The sequence below is a fragment of the Rattus norvegicus genome, chromosome 13 (assembly GCF_036323735.1).
Source record: "Rattus norvegicus strain BN/NHsdMcwi chromosome 13, GRCr8, whole genome shotgun sequence".
Lineage (NCBI taxonomy): Eukaryota > Metazoa > Chordata > Mammalia > Rodentia > Muridae > Rattus > Rattus norvegicus.
The window spans coordinates 50,535,606-50,550,269 of NC_086031.1; the positions used below are offsets into that span (position 1 = coordinate 50,535,606).

At 46.5% G+C, this 14,664-nt stretch overlaps 1 protein-coding gene across 2 annotated transcripts in view; it reads left to right on the forward strand.

Moving 5' to 3' along the window:
* Kif14 (kinesin family member 14) overlaps window positions 1-6,651 on the forward strand; it is a 63,611-nt gene extending 56,960 nt beyond the window's left edge. For both annotated transcript variants that reach the window (XM_039091329.2, NM_001427233.1), the window contains 3 exons: window positions 3,103-3,177; window positions 3,917-4,049; window positions 4,400-6,651. In XM_039091329.2, coding sequence (XP_038947257.1) covers window positions 3,103-3,177; window positions 3,917-4,049; window positions 4,400-4,770 — 579 coding nt within the window. In that variant the 3' untranslated portion in view covers window positions 4,771-6,651. The remainder of the gene's footprint in view (window positions 1-3,102; window positions 3,178-3,916; window positions 4,050-4,399) is intronic.
* Window positions 6,652-14,664: the final 8,013 nt, after the last annotated feature.

Genomic DNA, 14,664 nt, shown 5'->3' on the forward strand with positions numbered 1-14,664 from the left:
AGGTCTTTACTTTTCTACCTGAGGAACGTAAGCACCTACTGATCCAGTCATCTCCAACTGAGCGATTTTCCGGTACATTCGCACCCATGATTTCACATCAAGATGCAGACCTATGAAGACGTCAGCGCTTTCTAAGGGTGCTCTGCCTGTCTTGATGACTAACCCTGACTCAAGCCGTGCTAGCCGTAGGCCAGATCTTTTTCTGCTACATTAATTGGGTTCTAGTATCTACCTCCCTTCCAAACCTTGTTCCACCCTAATCCCTTCCAACCCACCAACACTAGGTGGGAGAGAAAGGTTAGAGAAGGGTGTAGACATCTTTAGACTACTTCCTGATGATCAGAGGCATGGGGTTCCGTGGGAGTCCAGTCTCCATCATGGTGATAACTCCATCCAGGAATCCAACAATAGTGAAAGCAGCCGGGGAGTAGCAGCCACCACAGGCCCACTTGGAGCTCTCAAGTTTACCCTGGCTCGAGGGTCCCAGACTTCCAAATGTAAACTATTGCAGCTGCCGAAACCCCGCCCTCCTAGAGCAGGGGACAGCAGCTGTGCACACCTGGGGTTAAAACAAAGGCATCGCCACGTCATACAGCCGGGGTTTGGTTTTGTTCTGTTTGCCTGAAGGCCAGAAGAAGGCACCATTGTAGGTGGTTGTGAGCCACCATATGGTTGCTGGGATTTGAACTCAGGACCTCTGGAAGAGCAGCCAGTGCTCTTAACCTCCGAGCCCTCTCTCCGGCCCCCATGTGCCTGGATTTTTAAAGAAGCCAGATTCTCACTACAGCTAGGAATGAGGGCTGGAGAAACTGCAGAAAGTCCTTCGAGGACCCGGGTTCAGCTCCACCCACACAGTGGTTCAGGGCAGTCTGACTGGAACTTCCCTATCAGGAGATCCGATACCCTATTCTGCCTTCTGAGGGTAGCAGCCACATAGGTGGTACACACACACACACACACACACACACACGTACATATGTACAGGCAAAAATCCCCACACATATAACATTTTTTAAAATTTTTAAACAGGGCTGGAGAGATGGCTCAGTGGTTAAGAGCACTTACTGCTCTTGTAGAGGTCCTGAGTTTAAATCCCAGCAACCACATGGTGGCTCACAACCATCTGTAATGGAATCTGATGTCCTCTCTGGTGTGCCTGAAGATGGCTACAGTGTGCCATATACATAAAATAAAATAATTTAAAAATTTTTTTTTGGTTCTTTTTTTTTTTCGGAGCTGGGGACCGAACCCAGGGCCTTGCGCTTCCTAGGCAAGCGCTCTACCACTGAGCTAAATCCCCAACCCCTTTTGTTTTTTGTTTTTTTTTTTTTAATTTTTAAACAAAAATAAATACTAGGAACACTGGCTGGCAGACGCTGACTTGCTCGTCTTGTCTGTGTGTGTTGTATTCTCTGAATGTGTCTGCCTCTCTTGCTTGTGTATTTTTGTCCATCTGTTTTAAAAGATGAACAAAACCAAAGGAGTCCATACTATCACTAAATCAAGATCTGTGGGTTCTGCACTATTGCAGTAGACGTGAGACCGATTCATTCTGTAGCAGGACTTTGAGGAGAGGGATGTTCTGGGCTCCAGTTAGGTCATAGTCAGAACACTGCTGACACCAAGATCAGCTATGCGCAGGAGCAGCCCCGTCCATCACTGATATCCTTTATCTACTGCTGGGGTTCTGTCCGTAAAACTTCTGCTGGCAGTGAGTTCAGAGTGTGGAGTCAGGCAGTGACGAATGGAGACGCAGTGGCAGAGGGAGGTGCTCATCCCAATGTTAAAGTAGCTGTGCATGTTAGCTTTGTTATACACACATACACACACACACACACACACACACACCACATACACACACCACATATACACATACACACACACATACCACATACACACACCACATATACACATACACACACACACATAAACCACACACACATAAACATACACACATACATACCACACATATACAATCACACAAATCATACACACATACATACACACACAAACCACATATACCACAATATGCCACATAATACACACACCATGTATTACACATATACATACAAACCACACATCATACACACACCATACACCACACATAAAAAATAAATACAATCAGGATTGTATGATGGGCTCATAGAGGGCACTGAAATTATAATTTCAAAGCTGGGTTCATGAAATAAAGAATTTACATGTACTTTTTCTTCTTACTGAGAGCCAGTCTTACCACATAGACCTAGTTTGCCTGGAACTTGCTTTGTTGTCTAGCTTGACTGAACCTTACCTTAGAGTGGTTCTAGTGCCTCTCACTCCTGAGGGCTGGGAGTGGAGTTGGGCCACCATGGCCTACTTCTTTCCTTCTTACTGGAACAGCAAGTCTGAGCTGCCCTAGACAAGAGCTTAGTGAGTAAAGCTGATTAAGCCCACGACAGGACCCCTTGCAGAAGCCTGCGTCCGCCTGCGGGGCAGCAGTGAGCAGTGGGCCCGCAAAGCTTCCCTTCTGGTTTAGTTTAAGACTTGCCTCACTCTGAGGGCAGTCACCATCTGGTTCTGATTGTCATTCGGTGAGATGCCCTGTGCAGCACCAGATCCTAACTTAAAGTCACATAACACTCATAACTTTCTCAAAGCATCGCATATTTGTCTGGTAATTCATACCCTTGCTTCTTTCTGAGAGAGTTTCATTACCTATAAATATTTAAATAAAAGGCAAATATTGAGATAGTTAGACGTCACAGTATATCCTCTCATATTTATTTTTATTGTTAGTGTATGTGTACATGTGGAGACCTGTGTGTCACATATATGTGGATGTCAGAAGACGACTTTGTGGAGTAGACCAACGCTAGGTCCACAGGTTTGCACTACGCTGCAAGGAACAGCCTTCCTATGTGGAAATCCATGTGCCATTTGTTCTGAAGGAATCCATTTATATGGTTTAAGTACCCTCAAGCCGTTTTCTGCTTAACTCACACATGGAACTTCTATCTCTTCTGGATTCTAGGCCAGAGCTCCCTGTCTGGACTCACACAGGCCTAAAAATTGCGTGTTTCTTGGTGATTGCTTGAATAATGAAATAGTTTAACATTTCTGTAGGTCACCAGGCAGATGAAAGCTAATGCTGTGGAACTGGTCGGGTCTCTTGAAAATATCTTTGCGGAATGGAGGACGGTAGGAGGAGCTTTGATTCTTCTCCCTGAGCGCCCCAGCTGGAGCTGGCTCTCCTGTGCTGCTAACCAAGCAAGCTTGTTTTCTAGTCCTCCTTTGGCGGACTCGATGCAGTCGTGTTAGTAATAGGTACATGATACCCAGGGCTTCCTAATGCCTCCTCTGTTTCTTAGTGACTGGAGCAGGGGCTGGCGGCTTGTGCCTGGCTGCAGTCTTTATAAACTAAAAAACACATTTAATGCTAATGTGCTCAAGCGATGCCAAATAGAGGCGAATTCAAATATTCTCATGTCACATATCTCACTTTATAGAAAAAGATAGATGGAGTTTAAAATCAGTGTGCTGAGAAGGCTGAAATGAAATGTTTAAGTAAATATTTAAATAAATACCGTGGAGCTGAATTCTTTGAAATTAAATGTTAGCCTTTTATGGTGTTGAATACCATGCCGCTATGTCAGTCTGTTTTTATGTGCTAGGGCTGTGGTTTAAATTAAGATTAAATTCTTACTGCTTTTTAAAAGCGATCGTTGTTAATTTTGATCTTGTTTATAGAAATGAAGTAATGCACTGGTGAGAAAATTAAATGTTTCAGTGTAATTTGTTATTGAAGTAGTTTCATTGTACAGAGCATAAACTACGTATGATGAAATTCTGCACAGTTAGAAGTCATTTTGACCTAGGTTTACTGCTGTTTAGCCTGTCACATGCATATTCTTTCTAAGTATTAATTTTGTTTATTCAGAAAAGCTTCAGAACTCAAGTAGAAGAAGGCTCTAGACAACAAGGCTCCAAGGTGTTAAACCTCGCATCAGAATTCTTGAAGCTGAAGTCTTGCTTACAGCAAACCATTGAGATGGTTGTGTCTGCGTTGAGAGGTAAGCAGCCCACTGGGTCTGCGCCAAGACCTGTATAATCCAGGGGCTCCCGTTCTCTCCTGACCCGAGCTGTGACCGCAGCCCACACAACTCCTCCAGCGTGATTAGCTACCAGTGTGGGCACTTGGGCTGCCGGGGCTGCCGCCGCTGCCAAACACACGTCAGCACCTCTGCCTGCAGAGTCAGGGAAGCCGAGCGTTCGTCCGTCAGAGAGGCACTTAGCAGAATAACCCTCAGTGCGTCGGAGTTGTGGCACAGGCTTCCTTTTACTTAAAAGATCACTGGACTCGTGTGCTAACACATGCTGACACGTGGAACTGTAACCCTCTTCTCCTTTCCCTCTTGCACAGGGTGCCCCAGTGACTTGCGCTGTCTCAGAAGCTGTACAGAAACTATCTGCGGCCTGGCTCACAAGCTTCATGGTGGCTTCAGTGCCCTCTCTGACTCTGCAGGCAGCTGTGGAAATGAGCAACCTCGTGCTGTCTGGGAGGAACTGGAATCTCTAGCTAAATCACTCCTCCTGTGTTTTGAACATGGAGAAAGACCTAGTTTCCTGAAACCCTGGGAATCTTGTACTTCGAATAGCACGGAAGAGCAGCGAGAGTCAGACAGGGCTGACTGCAGTAGAAGCGTGCCAGGACGTGCTTGTGAACCACACCGAGACCCGACCCCAGCAGAGTCCTCTGGGGACGGCACCCCCAGTAGGATTCAGTGGGTATGAAACCATTGTGCAGGCACTTGGTGACCATCCATGACCAAAAAGGACACTTGGAGACACTTTTCCTCATGCAGGAGAACATAAGAAACAAGTGTAAATATTTCAAGTCCATGTCTCTGTGTGGCCTCCTGCTGGGTGCGGAGTACAAACAGTGTGGAGTCCTGGCTTCAAAACACCTCAGTATGTGCTGACAATTTTATAGGCAGACAATTTTTAAACAAAGAGTATTCCTTGAAAATGTTGTACTCTTAGCATCAGAATGAAATTAAGTCTCAGGACCAAGTGAGTGACTGGGGCCCTCGTTTCTCCTTGTCTTGAATTTTAAATGCTTACCTTAACAGTGATACACTGTCTTTATTTAGCTGGTCCATCAGTCTGTTTGTAGATAGTTACTTTCTCATGAATGGAAATCTGAGCAGTCTGTCACTTGGACCTGTGCATTGTGTCCCCAAATATAACATATGGATTAAGTTTATGGTGAAATGCTCAGCACACGTTTAACCAAGGCAGCTTCCTAAAACTAAAATGATTTTGTCCAACGATCAACTGTCTGCCATCTTCAATAATATATGTGTGTTTCTTTCCAAACTATGCATAAAAAGTTAATATATAACTGCATATTGATAACATGACTAGATAGCATCGTACTGTGTTTTCTGTGTTCTATAATGGTTGCTTCATTTATAAAATTTAAAAGTAGTAGTGAAATGTGCCCAGAATCAATTGGGAGATCAGAGGCTGGCCTCCTTTTGGGAGTGCTTGTTTTGCTAACAGGTAATTGGTTTCCATGTTGTTTGATGGAGATTAAAGATCCTTCTATATTTCCTAGCTTCAAAAACCCTTCATCTACAATCAAGTCATAAATATATCCTACTTTAGGGTTTAACTTAAGGAAATTATTTAATATTTTTTACCTCAAGAATATGTGTGATTTGAAAGACATTTAGTATCTTAGCTGGTGACCCGAGCAGGAGGGGTTTCTTTCGAGTAGCCTGCTTTCGGCTCATAGATGCTGCCTGTACATTCAGTGCAGCTCCGTGAAGTTGGCTTGAATATACCTGTGTTTTTCTCTATGGGGAGAGCCTGGAGAGCAGGACTCCCTCGGGTGGTCGGCTGAGCCGTGGTGGTCCATCCCTTGTGCTTCTGGGAGCTTTGAAGGGGTGCAGTCACCAGGCCATCCTGAGTGCCCCAGTCCTGTCTGACTGGTGGCAGCAGAGAGGATTTGTTTCCTTTTCCCTTTTTGCCACTGGGTTTCCTCTCTGAGGTTCACTCTGCACCAGTTATTGCTCTGGAAGTGGCACGTCTGTTAGCAAGTTCAGAAGCTGTGAAGTACGCAGAAGGGTTTTCCTGAACGCTGTACTTCCTTGAACTTACTCAAGTCAAATAGCAGTTTTCACCTTGCTGGGCAGTAGTTCATTTTTAGTTCCTCTGCCTCTTCTCCCCTCAGTTTTTTTCTTGCCTTTAGACTTGGCCCAGCTGAGCAGTGCAGCGCGGCCCCACCCTGTCATCGCGCTGCCTTTGCCTCCAGAATGCTGGGGTTACAGTATCCCAAACCCAGCCAGTGTCTGTCCTCAGAAATGCTGTGGGTGTGCGTGTAAGCTTGTTTATATTTATGCTAATTTGTCAGGCTGTGTTCGAGTGGATGGTGCAAACTGCGTTGCTGTTAGAATCATGTGCACTGAAAAGTGTTATAAAGAGAGCGCCTTTAATAAATCTTATGAGCTTCAGAATTGCCTCTTAATCCAAGGGGTTTTTTTGTTTGTTTGTTTTTTTTAACTGAATTACTTTCATTCGCTTTGCTCCTGATTTAAAAACGTCACAGTGGCTCTGCCTGGCTAATACCCATCAAATAAATAAGAAACACTAAATACATGCTAAAATTAATTATTGTGGCTGCCGTGTTGCTTTTCTTGCTCGTTCCCTTCTAGAGCTGGGGACTGAGTCCAGGTGCTGTCACTGGGCTACCATGTTGCCCCTCTTTTCTCCCTCCCAAACACTGTCCCGCCCTCTGCGTCGTCTGAACACGGAACAGCTTCACTTCCCAGTTCTCTGCTTGGAAGTTGTACATGCGTTTTACACAGCTGTCTTGCAGGCTGGTGAGTAACGACACAACCTTAAAGATGGTACTTGCTGTTCCCTTCCTGGTTCCTCATCCGCAGAAGGAAAAGTCTCACCCCCTCGAAGACAGGGTGGCACATGCCTTGAGTCCCAGCACTCGGGAGGCAGAGGTGGGCAGATCTCTGAGCTACAAGCAGAGGCCAGGGTACGAGTGTCACAGTCCTCAAAGCATGTCATGTTTAAAAGTGTGTCTGCCGACGCTGGTTTCCACAGTAACCGATATAAAGGTGCGTGAGTTCCAGAGTTTACAGTATGGTCGCATCTTTTGGTGTATATATTACGATCGTCCAATCCGCTCAGCAATGCCATGTGAGGGCTAGTTTTCATCGTCAGGTTGACACATCTAGAGTCCCCTGGGAAGGGAGTCACTGAGGAATTGTCTGGGTCAGGCTGGCCTGTGGGCACCTCTGTGTGGGGTTGTCTTTACTGTGTTAGTTGAGGAGCTATTTCCTAGGCCGAAGCCTCTGAACCATGTAAGATAGAAGCTGGGCACTAGCATGCTTGCATTAATTCATTGTTCACTGCTCGTGACTGGAAATGAATGAATAGCTGCTTCCAGTTGGTTCTGCGGCCTCGTCTTATCCATGATGGCGGACTGTACCCTCAGCCAAACAAGCTGTCTCCCCGAAGTTGCTTTTATCAGGGTGTTTTATCACAAGGGGCATTAAAATATTTCCAAAATGATATCCCTTGTGCGATTCCCTTTAGTAATCTTCCTATAAAATGTATCACACGTCCACAAAGTGCCAGCATCCGTCCGTGTTCCTGCTTTGATTCAAGCTCCAGGACACTTACGGTAGTCATGAACAATCAGGCCTCGGTCAGAGGTGTCTGAGTGAAGGCCTTTGTGTGTACACAGCTGCCTTCTCGCCTGTAAACGTGGGGCTCAGTGAGCCCTGGTGGGACCTAGGTGGCTTCTCTTTGTCTCTGTAAGCTAAGTTGAACCCACTTTGAACTTGTTCTTTCCCATTTGGTGCCCCTCTGGGCCATACATCACCAGCCAGCTTTCCCGAGAGGACCAATGCGACAGTCCATCATCCAGGTGAGTGGGGGCTTTTCTAACGGATTGCTCTTATACATCAATGTGGTGGGCGGCAGCTCCAGCAATCTATTAGCGTAATATCCCACTGACTGAGGCATATTGATGGGGCAAAGCTGGTCGATCTGTGAATTGTGGATATCTAGGAGTTCGGGTCAAGTAAAGCAGTGCAGATCTCAGGCTGGATTGATGTGGCTGTGAATGGTATTTTATGATGTAAAGTTTACCTCTGATTTAGAAAGTAATTTAATGTTGGTGACAGCTCGGGTTCAGGCTAGGAGAGGTCAACCTGGCAGGTATCTTGGAAGATGTATTCCAGGAATAAAGTACTGTTGTTGATACTTCTATTTCATTTTGCCATATGTCATGGGGGGCACCAGAAGATTGGCCCGAGAGTAAAGTTTTGCACATAAAGCAAAACAGGCTCATTCCGTTGCCTGCCAGGTCAGTAAATATTCGGGAGCATGGCCTCCCAAAGCCTGTGGCCATCAGCTAAAGCTGATCGGAGCTGTGTTCTCAGGGTCTCGTTCTTGACCCTGGTATTTATGAAACAAGGTAAAATGGTCAGTGTTCCTGACCGCGCAAGGCTTCGGGGACCACTACAAGTAGTGTCTAGGCAGAGGAGCAGGAGTACAACAAATGCAAAGGCAGACCTTGGTGAACATCAGTGGGGACCAAAATGGGGACACAAGGTAACTTTGCTTAATAGATGGATGTTTTGCCCACGTGGATGTCTATTGCCACACGCATGCCTGGTGCCTTTGCATCACATCCCCTAGAGCTGGAGTCACAGGTGGTTATGAGCCACCATGTGGGTGCCAGGAATGAAGCACAGGTCCTCTGGAAGAGACACCAGAGCCGTCTCTCCAGCCCTCTGATTTTTTTTTTTTTTAACCCCAGAAAAGAAGAGCCTTTGCTCTCGGTGGCAAGGTTACTTGGCAGCATCTGACTAGGCAGAGGAAGACTCTTCTGCTTACTCTCGGGAGTGGTTCACTGCTTCTGTGCATATTAGTCTCCTCCTGCAGTCCAGCTACAGGCAGCCAGCCTCTCTGACAGTGTTTGTCCTGACTCTTGTCCAGTCCGCTGTAACATTGTCACAGTCTGCTGTAACGTTGGTCCAGTCCGCTGTAACATTGTCACAGTCCGCTGTAACATTGTCACAGTCCGCTGTAACGTTGTCACAGTCTGCTGTAACGTTGGTCCAGTCCGCTGTAACATTGTCACAGTCTGCTGTAACATTGTCACAGTCCGCTGTAACGTTGTCACAGTCTGCTGTAACATTGGTCCAGTCCGCTGTAACATTGTCACAGTCTGCTGTAACGTTGGTCCAGTCCGCTGTAACATTGTCACAGTCCGCTGTAACATTGTCACAGTCCGCTGTAACGTTGTCACAGTCTGCTGTAACGTTGGTCCAGTCCGCTGTAACATTGTCACAGTCTGCTGTAACATTGTCACAGTCCGCTGTAACGTTGTCACAGTCTGCTGTAACGTTGGTCCAGTCCGCTGTAACATTGTCACAGTCTGCTGTAACATTGTCACAGTCCGCTGTAACATTGTCACAGTCCGCTGTAACATTGTCACAGTCTGCTGTAACATTGTCACAGTCTGCTGTAACGTTGTCACAGTCCGCTGTAACATTGTCACAGTCCGCTGTAACATTGTCACAGTCTGCTGTAACGTTGGTCCAGTCCGCTGTAACATTGTCACAGTCCGCTGTAACATTGTCACAGTCCGCTGTAACGTTGTCACAGTCTGCTGTAACGTTGGTCCAGTCCGCTGTAACGTTGTCACAGTCTGCTGTAACGTTGTCACAGTCCGCTGTAACGTTGTCACAGTCTGCTGTAACGTTGGTCCAGTCCGCTGTAACATTGTCACAGTCTGCTGTAACATTGTCACAGTCCGCTGTAACGTTGTCACAGTCCGCTGTAACATTGTCACAGTCCGCTGTAACATTGTCACAGTCTGCTGTAACGTTGGTCCAGTCCGCTGTAACATTGTCACAGTCTGCTGTAACATTGTCACAGTCCGCTGTAACGTTGTCACAGTCTGCTGTAACATTGGTCCAGTCCGCTGTAACATTGTCACAGTCTGCTGTAACGTTGTCACAGTCCGCTGTAACGTTGTCACAGTCTGCTGTAACGTTGGTCCAGTCCGCTGTAACATTGTCACAGTCTGCTGTAACGTTGTCACAGTCTGCTGTAACGTTGGTCCAGTCCGCTGTAACATTGTCACAGTCTGCTGTAACATTGTCACAGTCTGCTGTAACGTTGTCACAGTCTGCTGTAACGTTGTCACAGTCTGCTGTAACGTTGTCACAGTCTGCTGTAACGTTGTCACAGTCTGCTGTAACGTTGGTCCAGTCCGCTGTAACATTGTCACAGTCTGCTGTAACATTGTCACAGTCCGCTGTAACGTTGTCACAGTCCGCTGTAACGTTGTCACAGTCCGCTGTAACATTGTCACAGTCTGCTGTAACGTTGTCACAGTCCGCTGTAACATTGTCACAGTCCGCTGTAACATTGTCACAGTCTGCTGTAACGTTGGTCCAGTCCGCTGTAACATTGTCACAGTCCGCTGTAACATTGTCACAGTCCGCTGTAACGTTGTCACAGTCTGCTGTAACGTTGGTCCAGTCCGCTGTAACGTTGTCACAGTCTGCTGTAACGTTGTCACAGTCCGCTGTAACGTTGTCACAGTCTGCTGTAACGTTGGTCCAGTCCGCTGTAACATTGTCACAGTCTGCTGTAACATTGTCACAGTCCGCTGTAACGTTGTCACAGTCCGCTGTAACATTGTCACAGTCCGCTGTAACATTGTCACAGTCTGCTGTAACGTTGTCACAGTCTGCTGTAACATTGTCACAGTCCGCTGTAACGTTGTCACAGTCCACTATTATTACTGCTATTCATCTCTCCATGCACCTAACTTATAAGTTGCTTTAGCACAGGTGTGTGTGCATATGGAAACACAGCACACATTTATTTTATGCATATATATAAAATATGCAATATTTGTGCATTTATAGGGTTTGTTATTATCCATGGTTTTATGCTTCCATGAGAGAGAATATAGCCTCCGAGGACTACAATGTAACCCAATAACAGCAAGCATTCATTAAACATCACTTATTCATATCAGCGATAAATGATAGCTGTTCAAATGTTACAATAATCATGTAAGTTGGGTAGTGGCTTGGTCAGTGCTCCATTGCTAGGAAGAAATGCCGTGACCATGGCAACTCTTACAAAGAGTTAAAAGCATTTAACCGGGGTTTGATTACAGTTTTAGAGGTTAGTTTATTATCGTCATGGTGAAAAGCAGGCAGACAGGGTGTTAGAGCAGTAGCTGAGAGCTTTACTTTCTGATCCTCGGGCAGAGATGGGGAGACACAAGCCTTAGCCTAGGTTTTTTTTCTTTTTGGTTTTTCAAGACACGTTTCCTCTGTGTAGCTCTGGCTGTCCTGGAACTTGCTCTATGGACGAGGCTGGCCTCAAACTCAGAGACCTGCCTCTGCCTCCTGAGTGCTTGGATTAATAGTGTGCTCCACCACCAGCCAGCTGGCATAGACTTTTGAAACCTTAAAGCCCACCCTCAGTGACAAACTTCCTCCAGCAGGGCCACACCTTCTAATCCTTCTCAAACAGTTCCACTCACTGCTGACTAAGCATTCAAGTATATGAATCTATAGGGACCGTTCTCCTTCAGACCACAACAGGTACTATTGCTATCTCTGTGTTAAAGGGGTCAAGAGACTTGCCCAGTGTCACATGCCTATAAAGAAGGAGCCCAGTGCTCTGGATGGAACAGCTATTTTTGGTCAAGAGTAGAATCCAAAAACTGGCTGCACATTTGAATCACCCAATAGCTTATTAAAACTACCAACATTTGAACCCTGGCTGACACCCAGAGATTCTGATTTGATTGGTCTAGGAAACGAATGACTCCTAAATGAGTTTATAAAGCTTCCTAGGTATTTTGTGTTGTGCAGACAAAGACGAGAATTGACTCTATGTGTCAGTAACACTTATCCAACAAGCCTAGCTGTCCATCCACAGATGAATGAATAAGGAAAAATGTCATATACCTGCACAAGAGGACTTAACTACGAAGGAAGCTGAAGTGTACACACCTGTAATTCTAGGGTCTGGGAAGCAGAGATGTTCTTGCGTAGGACATTGGCTCAGTTCCCAGTACCCACATGGCTTGTCTGTCTCTCCTGTTGCAGGGGATCTGACCACCTCTTCATCCTCCACACTGTATGCATGTGCTGCACATACATGCGGGCAGGCAAAACACTCATGCACATGAAATTTAAAGAAGAAAGCGAGCATATTCAAGGCCGTTCTTGACTATAAAGGGAATATAGTGAGTTCAAGGCCCATGCAGACGACGTGAAACCCTATCTCCACGAAGAGGAAGGGGACCGGATATTTGCTGGGAACTGAGATCACAGAGACCTGCAGACCTTTGCCTCCTGGATGCTGGAATGAAAGACACGTGCCACTGGCCTGGCTGAACTCCTTCAGTTTTAAGCTGCATATGGAAAACAATGCATTTATTGACTCATTGTGGTGTCTTGACTAGTGTACATGCTGGGTCCTATGTAGCCCCCTTCCTGCTAGCCCCACCTTAGCTCCAGAGCCCCACAGAGCAGCACAAACAGGGTTTTTCAGAACTTAACCAGGTCAGTTGATCCCTTTGCTTATTTCTAATGGCCCTTTTGATTTGCCAGTGTTTTTGTTTTTGTTTTGTTTTTGAAACAGGATCTCTCTGCATAGCCCAGGCTGGTCTCAAACACATGACCATCCTGTCGCAGCCTCCAAAGTGCTTGGGATTACAGGTGTATTCTGCAATGGTTCTGTAGGCACAGTCAAAGCTAAAGTCACTGTAGACATGTCTGAGACCCTGTGTCCTCTGCCCTTTCTCTTCCTAACCAACTCGGCTGTTGCTGCCTCCTGCTCACCCGACCTGAGCACCACAGGATTCCCCACTGCCTTAGATCCTAGACTTGCTGGTCCCACTGCCTCCCATGTACTTCCCAGGGAGGGCCTGCTTGGCTTCTTCATTTCTCGTAACCTCCACTCATATTTCACAGTATTAGCAAAAGTCTTCCTTGCCTGCTGTAATAGATCGAGTGTGTGTCCCTCCTGCCCAAGTTCATAAGCAGAAGATCTAGGCCCTTGTGTGATGGTATTAGAGAGGCATCCCTTGAAGATGACTAGATTTTGAGATGAGAAGAGTGTAGCCCTTGGAAGTGAAACTAGCATTCTCTCAGAGTACTGAGACAATGTACTCTATCCCTGCTTGGGGCTGCTCCCTGAAGCGGAGGTCTCTTACCTGACACCAAGTATCAGCACCTCAATCTTGGACCTGGTTCCGGCGTTTTGCTGAAGCAGCCTGAGCTGACTGAGACACCAGTTTCAGCTTGCTGTCCTTGCCTCACCGTCTTTCCCTGTTCTGGGGAGCAAATCCAGGACTTAATGCATGCCAGGCCAGCACTCTACCACTAAGCTATCCCCCAACCCCTGTTAATAAGGCAACCCCCAAAACATGGCAGGCAGGAAGCTGAGAGAACACATCTTCAGCCAAAAATACATAGCAGAGACAGCCAAACTGGAAAGGAGGCAAGGCTATAGTCTCTCAAAGTCAGCCCTAGGGGCATACTTCTTAGCCAGGTCCCCATCTCCTAGAGACTCCAAAACCTCCTGGAAACAGTGCCACCCACCGGGGAGCACACATTCAAAGGCTGGAGCGCCAGGGCAATGTTTCTCATTTACACCATAAGTCTTTGAATGACCATGGTTCCTGATTCTTGCCCCAGAGGCCAGATGGATGTGTGGATGAGTTGGTTGATTTGGGACCATTTACTGTTCCTCATGCTGTCCAGAATAAAAGTGGCATCAAGGCTCCCTTTGTAGGGACAGCTTGCAAGGAAAGGAAGCTGTGTAGCAGAACCTTCCCCTAATGAATAAAGATTTCAGGGGACCAATCACTGGGCGAGGAGTGGGCGGGAGCTCTGGGTCAGAGAGTCTACTGGGCCGAGAACAGGCCGGCGCCCAGCCAGGGATAGCGTGGGATTCATATTTTATATTTCATGCTACAGAAGTGTTCACACCGACACACCAGCTCTGGTTCTGTAAAGCTGCCGAGCCCTGTTTGTCCCAACTGCTTGGACTATGAAAGGCATGTGTGTTAGGACAAAATAATACCACGGTGATAAGGAACATTTAAAAATGCGTTTCATGATTATAGAGATGACTCAGCAGGACCTGAGGTCAGTTTTCAGCCACTCACAACCACCTGTAGCGTCAGCTCCACAGAGGTCTGATCGTTCTGGCCTCTGTGGGTACCTGCTCACGTGTGTGTGTGTGTGTGTGTGTGTGTGTCTGTGTGTGTGTGTCTGTGTGTGTCTGTGTGTGTGTCTGTGTGTGTTGAATAGAAATGTCCCATAGACTTGTGTTTGAATGCTTGACTTATAGGGAGTGGCACTATTAGGAGGTGACCCTGTTGTATGGAGTAGGTGTGGCCTTGTTAAAGGAAGTAGGTGACCATGGCTTCGAGCTCTCAGATGCTCAAGTTAGGCCTATGGCTTGCAATTCGTGTCTGCTGCCTGAAAAGCAAGATGTAGAACGCTCAGCTTCTCCAGCATGACAGTAATGGACTAAACCTCTGAACTGTAAGCCAGCCCTAGATAAATGCTTTCCTTTGACGAGTTGCCATGGTCATGTCAATAGAAATCC